The sequence below is a fragment of the Anomaloglossus baeobatrachus genome, chromosome 7, assembly GCF_048569485.1.
Source record: "Anomaloglossus baeobatrachus isolate aAnoBae1 chromosome 7, aAnoBae1.hap1, whole genome shotgun sequence".
Taxonomy (NCBI): Eukaryota; Metazoa; Chordata; class Amphibia; order Anura; family Aromobatidae; genus Anomaloglossus; species Anomaloglossus baeobatrachus.
Window position 1 is genome coordinate 118,926,874 of NC_134359.1, and position 12,853 is coordinate 118,939,726.

At 48.8% G+C, this 12,853-nt stretch overlaps 1 protein-coding gene across 7 annotated transcripts in view; it reads left to right on the plus strand.

Annotated features, from left to right (window-relative positions):
* Positions 1–12,853, plus strand: part of TRAK2 (trafficking kinesin protein 2) — a 116,463-nt gene that overhangs the window by 94,601 nt on the left and 9,009 nt on the right. For all 7 annotated transcript variants that reach the window (XM_075317618.1, XM_075317623.1, XM_075317622.1 and 4 more), the window contains 3 exons: positions 6,997–7,283; positions 9,447–9,722; positions 10,169–10,268. In XM_075317618.1, the coding sequence (XP_075173733.1) occupies positions 6,997–7,283; positions 9,447–9,722; positions 10,169–10,268 (663 nt within the window). The remainder of the gene's footprint in view (positions 1–6,996; positions 7,284–9,446; positions 9,723–10,168; positions 10,269–12,853) is intronic.

A 12,853-nucleotide genomic window follows, 5' to 3' on the forward strand; every position in this document is an offset into this window, starting at 1 on the left:
TAAACGGCTTAAAGATACACGCTATCCTTTTCCCCCTGAGGTGGTCAAGGGTTGGACCCAGTGTCCAAAAGTGGATCCTCCAATTTCCAGGCTTGCAGCTAGATCCTTGGTTGCAGTTGATGATGGAGCGGCACTTAAAGATGCCACTGACAGGCAGATGGAGCTCTGGCTGAAATCCATCTATGAAGCGATTGGAGCGTCATTAGCGCCTTCTTTTGCAGCCGTATGGGCACTCCAAGCTATCTCAGCCGGGCTTGCGCGAGTTGACTCCGTCACACGTGCATTTGCCCCGCAGGTAGCACCATTGACCTCGCAAATGGCGGCATTCGCGTCGTACGCGATTAATGCTGTTCTTGACGCTACAAGCCGCACGGCAGTGGCGTCAGCCAACTCCGTTGTTTTGCGTAGGGCCCTGTGGTTGAGACATTGGAAAGCAGATTCTCATTCCAAGAAGTGCTTAACCAATTTGCCTTTTTCTCGTGACCGATTGTTTGGAGAGCGTTTGGATGAAATCATCAAACACTCCAAGGGTAAGGACTCATCCTTACCGCAACACAGACAAAACAGACCCCAACAGAGGAAGGGTCAGTCTGGTTATCGGTCCTTTCGAGGACCGGGCAGGTCCCAATTCGCCTCGTCAAAAAAGACTTAAAAAGACCAGAGACGCTCAGATTCTTGGAGGTCTCAGTCACGCCCAAAAAGGACAGCCGGAGGAACCGTTGCCAAGACGGCGTCCTCCTGACTTGCGGTCTCCGATTCCCACACCCGCGGTCGGTGGGAGGCTTTCCCACTTTGGCGACATCTGGCTGTCACACGTCAAAGACCGTTGGGTGAGGGATATTCTGTCTCACGGGTACAGGATAGAGTTCAGTTCTCGTCCGCCAACTCGTTTCTTCAGAACTTCTCCACCACCAGACCGAGCCGATGCTCTGTTGCAGGCGGTGGCCGCTCTAAAGGCGGAAGGAGTGGTGACCTCCGTCCCTCTTCAGGAACAAGGTCACGGTTTTTACTCCAATCTGTTTGTGGTCCCAAAAAAGGACGGATCGTATCGGCCCGTCCTGGATCTAAAGTTGCTCAACAGACACGTAAAAGTCAGGAGGTTCCGGATGGAATCCCTACGCTCCGTCATAGCCTCAATGTCTCAAGGAGATTTTCTAGCATCAATAGATATCAAAGATGCGTATCTCCACGTGCCGATCGCACCAGAGCATCAGCGTTTCCTACGCTTCGTCATACACGACGAACACCTGCAGTTCGTAGCGTTACCTTTCGGTCTGGCAACAGCCCCCCGGGTCTTCACCAAAGTCATGGCAGCAGTAGTAGCTGTTCTGCACTCGCAGGGTCACTCGGTCATCCCGTATCTAGACGACCTGCTTATAAAGGCACCCTCTCAAGAGGCATGCCAACACAGTCTGAAGGTGGCACTAGACACTCTCCAGAGTTTCGGGTGGATTATCAACTTTCCAAAGTCTCATCTAACCCCGACCCAATCTCTGACTTATCTTGGCATGGAGTTTCATACTCTCTCAGCGATAGTGAAGCTTCCACTGGACAAGCAGTGCTCGCTACGGACTGGAGTGCAATCTCTCCTTCAGAGCCAGTCGCACTCACTGAGGCGCCTCATGCATTTCCTAGGAAAGATGGTAGCAGCAATGGAGGCAGTCCCGTTCGCGCAGTTTCATCTGCGCCCTCTACAATGGGACATTCTACGCCAATGGGACGGGAAATCGACGTCCCTCGACAGGACTGTCTCCCTCTCTCAGACTGCCAAGGACTCTCTGCGTTGGTGGCTTCTCCCCACCTCATTGTCACAGGGAAAGTCGTTCCTTCCCCCGTCCTGGGCAGTGGTCACGACGGATGCGAGCCTATCAGGGTGGGGAGCGGTGTATCTCCACCACAGGGCTCAGGGGATGTGGACTCTGGAAGAGTCCACCCTGCAGATCAATGTTCTGGAAATCAGAGCAATCTATCTTGCCCTGCGAGCCTTCCAACAATGGCTGGAAGGCAAGCAGATTCGGATTCAGTCGGACAATTCCACGGCGGTGGCGTACATCAACCACCAAGGGGGAACACGCAGTCGCCAAGCTTTTCAAGAAGTCCAACGGATTTTGACGTGGGTGGAAAGCAGAGCGTCCACCATATCCGCAGTTCACATCCCAGGCGTGGAAAACTGGGAAGCAGACTTTCTCAGTCGCCAGGGCATGGACGCAGGAGAATGGTCCCTTCACCCGGACGTGTTTCAGCAGATCTGTTGCCGCTGGGGGACGCCGGACGTCGATCTGATGGCGTCACGGCACAACAACAAGGTCCCAGTTTTCATGGCACGGTCTCACGATCACCGAGCACTGGCGGCAGACGCCTTGGTTCAGGATTGGTCGCAATTCCGACTCCCCTATGTGTTCCCACCTCTAGCATTGTTACCCAGTGTTCTCCGGAAAATCAGGTCCGACTGCCATCGAGCCATACTCGTCGCTCCAGATTGGCCAAGAAGGTCGTGGTACCCGGATCTGTGGCATCTCACGGTAGGCCAACCGTGGACACTACCAGACCGTCCAGATTTGCTGTCTCAAGGGCCGTTTTTCCATCTGAATTCTGCGGCCCTGAACCTGACTGTGTGGCCATTGAGTCCTGGATCCTAGCGGCCTCAGGTTTATCTCATGAAGTTGTTGCCACAATGAGACAGGCTAGAAAACCATCCTCAGCTAAGATCTATCACAGAACGTGGAAGATATTCTTAGCGTGGTGCTTGGCTCAAGGGTTTTCTCCCTGGCCATTTGCATTGCCAATTTTTCTTTCCTTCCTGCAGTCTGGGTTGGAAAAAGGTTTGTCGCTTAGCTCTCTTAAGGGTCAAGTCTCCGCGCTATCCGTATTCTTTCAGAAGCGCTTGGCACGGCTTTCTAAAGTACGCACGTTTCTCCAAGGAGTTTGTCATATCGTTCCTCCTTACAGACGGCCATTGGAACCCTGGGATCTGAACAAGGTTCTCATTGCTCTCCAGAAGCCGCCTTTCGAGCCTTTGAAAGAGGTTCCCCTTTCTCGGCTTTCACAAAAGGTAGTTTTTCTTGTGGCGGTCACGTCTCTTCGAAGAGTGTCCGAGCTAGCGGCGTTATCTTGCAAATCTCCCTTCCTGGTGTTTCACCAAGACAAGGTAGTACTGCGTCCAATTCCAGAGTTTTCTCCCAAGGTGGTTTCTTCCTTTCATCTCAATCAGGATATCACTTTACCATCTTTGTGTCCGCATCCAGTTCACCAATTTGAAAAGGGTTTACATCTGTTGGACCTGGTGAGAGCACTCAGGATTTACATTTCTCGCACGGCGGCTCTACGCCGTTCTGATGCGCTCTTTGTCCTAGTCGCTGGTCAGCATAAGGGATCGCAAGCTTCCAAATCCACCCTGGCGCGGTGGATCAAGGAACCAATTCTTCACACATACCGTTCTGCTGGGCTTCCGATTCCATCTGGACTGAAGGCCCATTCTACCAGAGCCGTGGGTGCGTCCTGGGCATTGCGGCATCAGGCTACGGCTCAGCAAGTGTGCCAAGCGGCTACCTGGTCGAGTCTGCACACGTTTACCAAACACTATCAAGTGCATACCTACGCTTCGGCAGATGCCAGCCTAGGTAGACAGGTCCTTCAGGCGGCGGTGGCCCACCTGTAGGAAGAGGCTGTCTGACAGCCCGTTCATGTGGTATCTTTTTACCCACCCAGGGACTGCTTTTGGACGTCCCACTGTCTGGGTCTCCCAATTAGGAGCGAAAAAGAAGGGAATTTTGTTTACTTACCGTAAATTCCTTTTCTTCTAGCTCCAATTGGGAGACCCAGCACCCGCCCTATTTGTTCTTAGGGTTTCGTTTTTCGGGTGCACATGTTGTTCATGTTGTTTCTTAAGTTCTCCGATCGTGTTATCGGATTGAATTTGTTTTTGAAACTGTTATTGGCTTTCCTCCTTCTTGCTTTGGTACTAAAACTGAGGAATCTGTACTCCTACGGGAGGGTGTATAGCCAGAAGGGGAGGGGCCTTACACTTTTAAGTGTAGTTCTTTGTGCGGCCTCCAGAGGCAGTAGCTACACACCCACTGTCTGGGTCTCCCAATTGGAGCTAGAAGAAAAGGAATTTACGGTAAGTAAACAAAATTCCCTTCTTTGTGGAGGGAGCTTTTGGTACGTGATCAATGGATCATTAGGAGATTCTATTTAGGACATTTTAGGCATTGCCTTTGTCTTGTCATGCGAAATTGTGACTATCTCCTTCTTTCTGGAATTGAGGGTGCTCATTTGAGTAGTTTATGGAACCTAGGAGGTCTTTCCAAGGGTTCTTTATATTGTAGGCACATTTGACTTACCACCTTTGTCTTGTGCATGTGTAGAGATACGTGAGTGGTATATGTAGGCACCACAGTAACTATTGGTGTGCCAATTTTTGAAGCTTTATAAATACTGTTGGTATGGTCCACTTGTAACACTCTATACTATTTAATTTAAGACTGTTCTATTGTTATGATTGTATGAGAGCTCCCCTGAGTATTTTCTGCAAAGTGCAACCGTCCCTCACTTCCTCCTTCCCAGACTAGCTGCACAATAAGACCAGCGAAGGGAAAGCAGGGTGAGTCTTCGTTGAGTGGGGGCGCCACAGCGCTTAGGTTTAGGGTGCCAACCTCCGCGGCAAGGCAGGGCCTTCATAGGGTTCGTTTGGCCATACCCTGGTTGCACCTTCTAAATCAGGATTGGTTATTCATACACTATTTGACTGTTTCAAACCAATCTAGATTGGATATTTATATACAATCTGACTGTTACAATAGGCAGTATTAATTGCTATGTACTAGGGACGTGCATTTTCCCTTTTTCTGGTGCTAGCCAGCGTGACCTCCTGAATGAAGGGGTCCTTTACTGTCCTGGCGGTTATTGGAATTTATGTCCCGTCTACATGTGTTTTGTGTTTGTTTGGGGTATGTTTTAACAAGCATTAAATAAAATATAAAGTATTTTTAAAGGGGTTTTTGGTCCTTTGGTCTATACACCATGAGACAGGCCAGGAAGCCAACGTCCGCCAAGATCTATTACAGGTCTTGGCAAATCTTCTTATCCTGGTGCTCTGATAACTGTTTCTCTCCATGGCCGTTTGCCTTACCCACTTTTCTTTCATTCCTCCAATCCGGAATGGACAAGGGTTTGTCACTCGGCTCTCTCAAGGGCCAAGTATCGGCGCTCTCCGTATTTTTTCAAAAGCGTCTAGCCAGGCTTCCGCAGGTCCGCATGTTCCTGCAGGGAGTGTGCCACATAGTCCCACCTTACAAGCGTCCGCTGTAACCCTGGGATCTTAACAGGGTGCTAACGGCTCTTCAGAAACCACCTTTCGAGCCGCTGCGGGATGTCTCTTTATCACGTCTTTCGCAAAAGGTGGCCTTTCTAGTGGCAATTACATCACTCCGGAGAGTGTCTGAGCTTGCAGCGCTATCATGCAAAGCCCCCTTCCTGGTGTTTCACCAGGATAAGGTGGTTCTGCGTCCGGTTCCGGAATTTCTCCCTAAGGTGGTATCTCCTTTTCATCTCAATCAGGATATCTCCTTACCTTCATTTTGCCCTAATCCAATTCACCAATGTGAAAAGGATTTGCACTCTTTGGATCTGAGAAGCTGTAGTAGGAGAGAAAAGGCGCAATAGGGTCTTACCCGATTTACAGGGCAGAGGGAAAAAGGGTTAAAACACACTCACCTGGCTGGGTTGTGCCAGTCACAACCCCTTAGAGAACGTGGATGAGTGCTTTAGTGGTTCAGCAGCGGCCCCGTGTCTGAGCAAAGGATATCAAAGTGTAGACTGGAGGAAAAACTGGTTTAAAAACCGCGCTAGGAAACCACGAGCAAGGATGTAAATGAATATTTTTCTTTTATTTAGATAATTCCAACGCGTTTCAGAGACCCATCTGTCTCCTTCCTCAGGGAAAAAGAATCTCTTCTTTTTCCCTGAGGAAGGAGACAGATGGGTCTCCGAAACGCGTTGGAATTATCTAAATAAAAGAAAAATATTCATTTACATCCTTGCTCGTGGTTTCCTAGCGCGGTTTTTAAACCCGTTTTTTCTCCAGTCTACACTTTGATACTCTTTGGATCTGGTGAGAGCACTCCGGCTCTACGTGTCTCGCACGGCGCCCCTGCGTCGTTCAGATGCGCTCTTTGTCCTTGTCACTGGCCCGCGTAAGGGTTCGCAGGCTTCCAAGTCAACCCTGGCTCGGTGGATCAAGGAACCGATTCTCGAAGCCTACCGTTCTTCTGGGCTTCCGCTTCCTTCAGGGCTGAAAGCCCATTCTACCAGAGCCGTGGGTGCGTCCTGGGCATTGCGGCACCGGGCTACGGCTCAGCAGGTGTGTCAGGCAGCGACGTGGTCTAGTCTGCACACTTTCACGAAACACTATCAAGTGCATACCTATGCTTCGGCAGACGCCAGTCTAGGTAGGCGAGTCCTTCAGGCGGCGGTTGCCCACCTGTAAGAGGATGGCCGTTTCGGCTCTTGTTATTGAGGTATTCTTTTACCCACCCAGGGACTGCTTTTGGCCTCCCAATTGTCTGGGTCTCCCAATGGAGCGACAAAGAAGAAGGGAATTTTGTTTACTTACCGTAAATTCCTTTTCTTCTAGCTCCTATTGGGAGACCCAGCACCCGCCCCTGTGCCCTTCGGGCTGGTTGTTCTTTTGTGTACACATGTTGTTCATGTTGAATTGTTCTTTTGGTTCATGGTTCAGTTCTCCGAACATCCTTCGGATTGATTTTACCCTAGACCAATTTATGAGTTTCCTCCTTCCTGCTTTTGCACCAAAACTGAGGAGCCCGTGATCCACGGAAGGGTGTATAGGCAGAGGAGAGGGGTTACACTTTTTAAAGTGTAGTACTTTGTGTGGCCTCCGGAGGCAGAAGCTATACACCCAATTGTCTGGGTCTCCCAATAGGAGCTAGAAGAAAAGGAATTTACGGTAAGTAAACAAAATTCCCTTCTTTTCAGGGAACATGTCAAGTCAGAAAACATAGATGATGGTTTGGAAACTGCACTTCACAGACTGCACCTTCGGCGCCAAAACTTCCTAAGTGAGAAACAGTTCTTCAAGGATGAGTGCGAGCGAAAGCTAAAGCGTCTCGAGGATGAGAGAGATCACAGTGGCTGCAGCACACCTACGGGGAGTGTCATTTCTCTGGCAACACACTTCTCAGATTGTACAGACAATTCTGCTACCTCTAGTACGTTGCGCAGTCTGCTGCCGGAGAAGTTACAGATTGTTAAGCCTCTGGAAGGTAGGTGGTAAAGATTTCAGATATACATTTATAAAGTTCATCTTTGTTACACCGAGTTGTTGATACACTCCAGAAATGTCAAAATTTTGCATAAAGAACTGATACAAGTCAAGAATAAGATATAATACAAAGTTTCTTATCAGAGAAATCTACTTTCTCCACTTATGAGCCATTTCCTCCTCTTCATCCTGCGTCCTGAACTCATTACTCACTTTGAAAAAAGCTCCTTCATCTTGGTCAAAACAACACTGACAACCAGCTCAGTAAAGTATCCGATTACAGCTCCTATTAAAGGAGCATTGCTTTTTTGTTTTCCCCCATGCTGCTGCTTCTGTCAGTGTACTATACTGAGAAAGAAGAGCGGGAGTCTATCTGTGTATAGGAGATATCAGATAGTTTCCACCCACTAGCTCAGAGACAACTGTAAATTGGACATAGAGCCTGCAAAAGAGAAAACTGCTGAGAAATACAAGTCCTCCAATCAGTTAAATGGTATTATTCCACATGCACACATGGCCGCTTATTCTGAAAACTTTGCTGAAAGGGCAGGCACACTTCAACAAATAGTTCTGCAATGCAGTTTCAAGGAGGCTATATTCTCAAGAAAATCACAGAGAGATACATGTGAAGTATTAATTCAAAGTAACTTTTTAGTGTGCATCATATCATCCCCCCCCCCATATAGTATGATCCCCCACAGCCCCTCAACACAATGTTGGCCACCACAGGTCCCTCAGCATGCTATGATCACTCACTGTATTATCCTCCACAGCCTCCTAACATATTATGATGTCCCCCACAGTACGCAGAATGATGACCTGCACAGTACTCACTTTGCCCCCACTCTCCCAGTGCACTGCTCTTTCCTCTGCACACTGAGGCTCCACAGCAGGTGCACGCTAATGACGTTATGGCACCTGATGCACTAACACATAGGCTGAATGGTGGAAGACAGAGCAGGCCGTTCCCTCCACCACCATTATATTCACCAGTATCTGCAGTCTGAGGATGCAAATACTGGTGAAATTAAGACTTCGGATAAAAGTGGGGATGGCGGGTGCAGTGTGCTGCTCGTTAGCCACTGTTTTCAGCCCTTTTCACAGGCTATATAGGAACAGCCAAAGGGCCGTAAGTGGCTGGCTGGCAGTAGTTTGCCCAAGTTGGTATATATATTATTTTAGATCATATTCTATTATCCTATTTATCATAACCGTTGTCACACAGGATGCAGGCACTGGGTACAGGCTGATGTACAGAGCGGATCTAACACACCAGGAACCTTGTTGCTCAGGCACCCCCCTAAGGGGAAGCATGCCTTAAGTACCTAGTGCCTCTCAGGCTTGAGTCACTTCCAGATTAAGTGCTCTAACTCTTTAAGAGGCTGGGAGTGCACGCACCCTAAGTGCGCTCCCAGGAGACCTGTGCAGCTCAGGGAGGGCTGCACTGAATGGGATTGAGTGCATCAACATTCCTGACGGGTGGAGGATGTGATACAGTGCAGGGATGCTGATGCTGGCATCGCAACAGTGTTAGGCTAGTTTCACACTTGTGTTGTGCGGTATCCACTAGTTTCACACTTGCGTTGTGTGACGGATGTAACTGATGCGTTGCATATAGTGGCACAACTGATGCAACGGATCCTGCAAAACAACACAATCCGTTGTAGCTTTTTTTTTTTTTCAGCAATTTACTCAACTGAGTATGTGCAGTTGTGTAAAGACAGATCCGTCACAGGAATCCGTCAAATGACAGATTCCGCCACTATAGGCTTCCATTATAAAAATGACGGACGCCGACGGAATCCAGTACATTGCATTTTTTGATGCTCTGGTAAGCGCAGAAAAACGCTACATGCTACGTTCTTCCGCCCGGCGGATACAACGCAGCGTTGGCCGGCGGATACAACGCAAGGCCATCTGTCGCAATACGTCCTCAATATAAGTCAATGAGAAACAGCGCACATACGTTAACTGATTGCGCTGTTTCCCAAAGCGGCAGATTGCGACAGCTGCCAAAAAACGCAAGTGTGAAAGTACCCTTTATTGTTCATTTTGTCACCATCATTTGTGTGGTTTCTTTATATGATCCAATCATAGGCTTATTATAAATTCATTATTATGTAGAGATTTGCAGAATTTGATTCAATTATTATGTGTTCTTCAGGTTCCCAGACTCTTCATCACTGGCAACAATTAGCACAACCCAACCTGGGCACCATTTTGGATCCTCGTCCAGGTGTATTAACCAAAGGTTTTAAGCCGCTGCCTGAAGATGCTGAGTACCACTTGTGTGATCTGGAAGAAGATGATAAAGAAGATGATGAAGATGATGAGGGTGGAATAACTTTCAAAGTTCATGAACAAGATGAAGGCAATGTGCCAAAATCCTCCTCCAGTATATTCCTGCCACCCATAAGCCTGGCACCAGCAACAACCTCTGGTTAGTGATTTGTACTTTTTCAACCTGTAGTTTTGCAGTTTAAGTTGGGTTTACATCGTGCTTGTTTGCAGAAAAAGTTCCTATCGTGAATGCTAAACATGTCTTTGCGATTATGTTAGCCTGCCATAAACCGGAAGCCCGTTCTTTTGGTCTCCCTTTGGACAAGGTATCTCTTTATACAGAAAAAAAGGTATGAACTAGCATAGAAGGAGGTGATATTCCATACAGTGCTGTGTAGTAAAAAATATATAGGTTTGAAGTCTACATAAATCCCTGTGAATAGCATTATACTGCGTTAGTTACTGTTTGAGCCTGTTTGTGCACATTACCTTTAGCACAGTTTCTATATTGGCTCATAACATGTTATTTAATGACGCCTTCTCCATGGGCTTAGGAATTCAGTTTAACTGTGCAAATAACCTCGCCTTGTTTTGTCTGTTTTCCAGCCTCCAACCCTGGAAAGTGCTTGTGTAGCACAAATTCAACATTTACCTTCACCACCTGCAGAATCCTGCATCCCACTGACATCACTCAGGTTACCCCCAGGTGAGTCACGGACTGGTGGGGCCACAAGGATTCCACAAATCACAATGGCTAATACAGCCTTAAAGGGGTTGTCCCACAAACAAAAGTATATTTTAATTAATAGATCTTGGAAGTTCCTCAGTTGGATGTTTAAAAAAAACAATGTTCCTGTGCTGAGATTTTATAAATAGGCACCTGCTGTGTACTGTCTTATTTGCTGTGTCTGACCATGCAGAGCTGCTCTAATTCACGGTTGGCACATACCACAGCTCCTGCCCAGTGTTTGGGTGGAAGCATAGTTATTATAGTAATAATAATGAGTATTCAGACACAATACTGCAGGGGCTAACCGCTGCAGCTTTCTGAGGTCACACATTTCTCCGCTTGTTTTATCACAGGAATGAGTGTTGCTGCTGCATCTCCAGTCCTGTGAGCTCATAATCAAGTCAGTGACATGTTGGCTCAGCTGCCGCCAGAGCTCCCACCTCAATGATTTGATTTATCATGACCTCATAGGACTGGTGATGTTGCAGAAACTCTGAGACTCTGGGGGCATGGTCAACCGGCAGCCAATCAGAGCCACTGGTGGGCGGGGAAAGCAGCAGACCTGGAAGTAGCGTTACCGCTGTGTGGAGGCTTAGTAAGTATATTGCTTCTGATTTTTAACCCTTTTGTTTTTTTATTTGTTTTTTAATCCGGGTTTGTTTTTTTTTAAGTCCGGATCCGCGACCCCGAACACCTGCTGTTTGGTACGGATGCCGAACTTTACAGTTCAGGTTCACTCATCACTAGTCAGGAGCTGTGGCATGTTTTGTGCTATGAACTGGAGCAGCTCTGCATGGTCAAACACTGCCATTAGACAGTAGGGGCACATTTATAAGATTATCTCAGTCTAAAACATTTTTTTTTAACAGATCTAATTGTGTAATTTTTTCTTTATCGTTCCTATGGGAGACCCAGACATTGGGTGTATAGCTTCTGCCTCCGGAGGACACACAAAGTACTACACTCAAAAGTGTAGCTCCTCCCTCTGAGCTTATACACCCCCTGGAGAACCAGATCTAGCCAGTTTATCGCTTTGTGTTCAGGAGGCATACATCCACACATGCATTCTCATCTGATTTTTGATTTTTGGAAAGAGTTTGAAGAAAAGCGGGTCCTCTGGACCCCCGGCATGTCCCTTCTCACCCCACTGTGTCGGCGGTGCTGTTAAGGTTGATTCCAAGGCTGGAGCCTTACATGCCGTGCTCCTTCACCATCCCTCCTGGGCTCTGGCTTGAAGTGGGAGCCAGCACGGTTCTCCATGCTTGGCAGGAGACCGGTCTCCATCCGCAGCCCTTCAGGATCCTGCTGGACCGGAGCACTCATCCCCAGGGACTTGGAACCCTGCGTCTCAGCAAGCTAAGTACCTGAGACCTTTATATATTGGGGGTCCCTGTACTTTATTGTTGTGGGAGAGTGTGCTGAGTGATTTTTCTGACATTTCCGGCGAGTTCTCTGGCTGTCGCCTGAGAACCGCGCCGATGGTGCCTGCGCGCCAGCCGCACCGCTCAAATTTAGGCCCCGGCTTCGCCGGAGGCCTACTTTCGGTTTCACTGCCCTCGCATGTCATTCATGCAGAGGGAAAGCGCGACTCCGCCCAGCGGCCGTTCTGCACAGGGGAGGGACACTCCTCACTGGGTACATGTCTCCTCCCCTGTAAGTCTCTTTGGCCCTCCAGATCCCGCTCTCAGAGTAGGTCCCGCCCCCTCTCTTCGCTCCGGTGCCATTTTCTCAGCGTTTTCTCTGCGATCAGCACTGGCTGCAGCATCCCTGCTGAGGTGCTTGGGGGTCCGGGCTTCGGGATCTGGAGGGCACACAACACCGCTCCAGCGGTCTGGTAAGCCACAACCTCTGGTTGTGGACCTCTCTATATACTCTCTGGGGGTCATTCTGGCAGAGCCCCAACTCCAGCAGCATGTCTCACACGAGGAGCAAGGCTCCAAAGCTGTATTCAGTATGCACTGCATGTAAGCTCCTACTGCCTGAATCGAGCACCTATCCACATTGTGTTGCCTGCTCTAATCTCTGACGATGCCTCAGCCTGGAATCGCACCCCCAGTGGTCTCTCCGGCTGCTCCGGCTCCTGTGGCTGAACCCCCGGCTTGGGTAGAATCCTTCTCTAGGTCAATCTCCCAGTCTTTTGCCGACTCCATGGGACAGCTGTCCAGGACTTTGCTGAACATGCATCAGCCCCCTTCACAGGGTGCCTCTGCTGCTAGGGCTCTCTCAGCGGAGCTCACAGAGGATTCATCATCTGGTCCCAGACCCCGTCCTCCTAAGAGGAGACGCAGGGCTCCCTCTCCTTCCTCGTCCCGCGGCTCTGTTTCAGAAGCTGACTCGCGGGACGAGGAGGATGCCTTTACAGGGGGCTCGGAGGCTAACTTCATGTGCCCCATTGATCTGTCCGAAAGTGACTCAGATGTTAGTGATTTGATTGCGTCCATTAATTCTGTACTGGATCTCAATCCGCCAGTATCAGAGGAGCAACCCTCTCTGGCAGAAAAGCACCAGTTTACCTCGCCTAAGAGGACAAAGAGTGTGTTCTTTAACCACTCCAGTTTTCA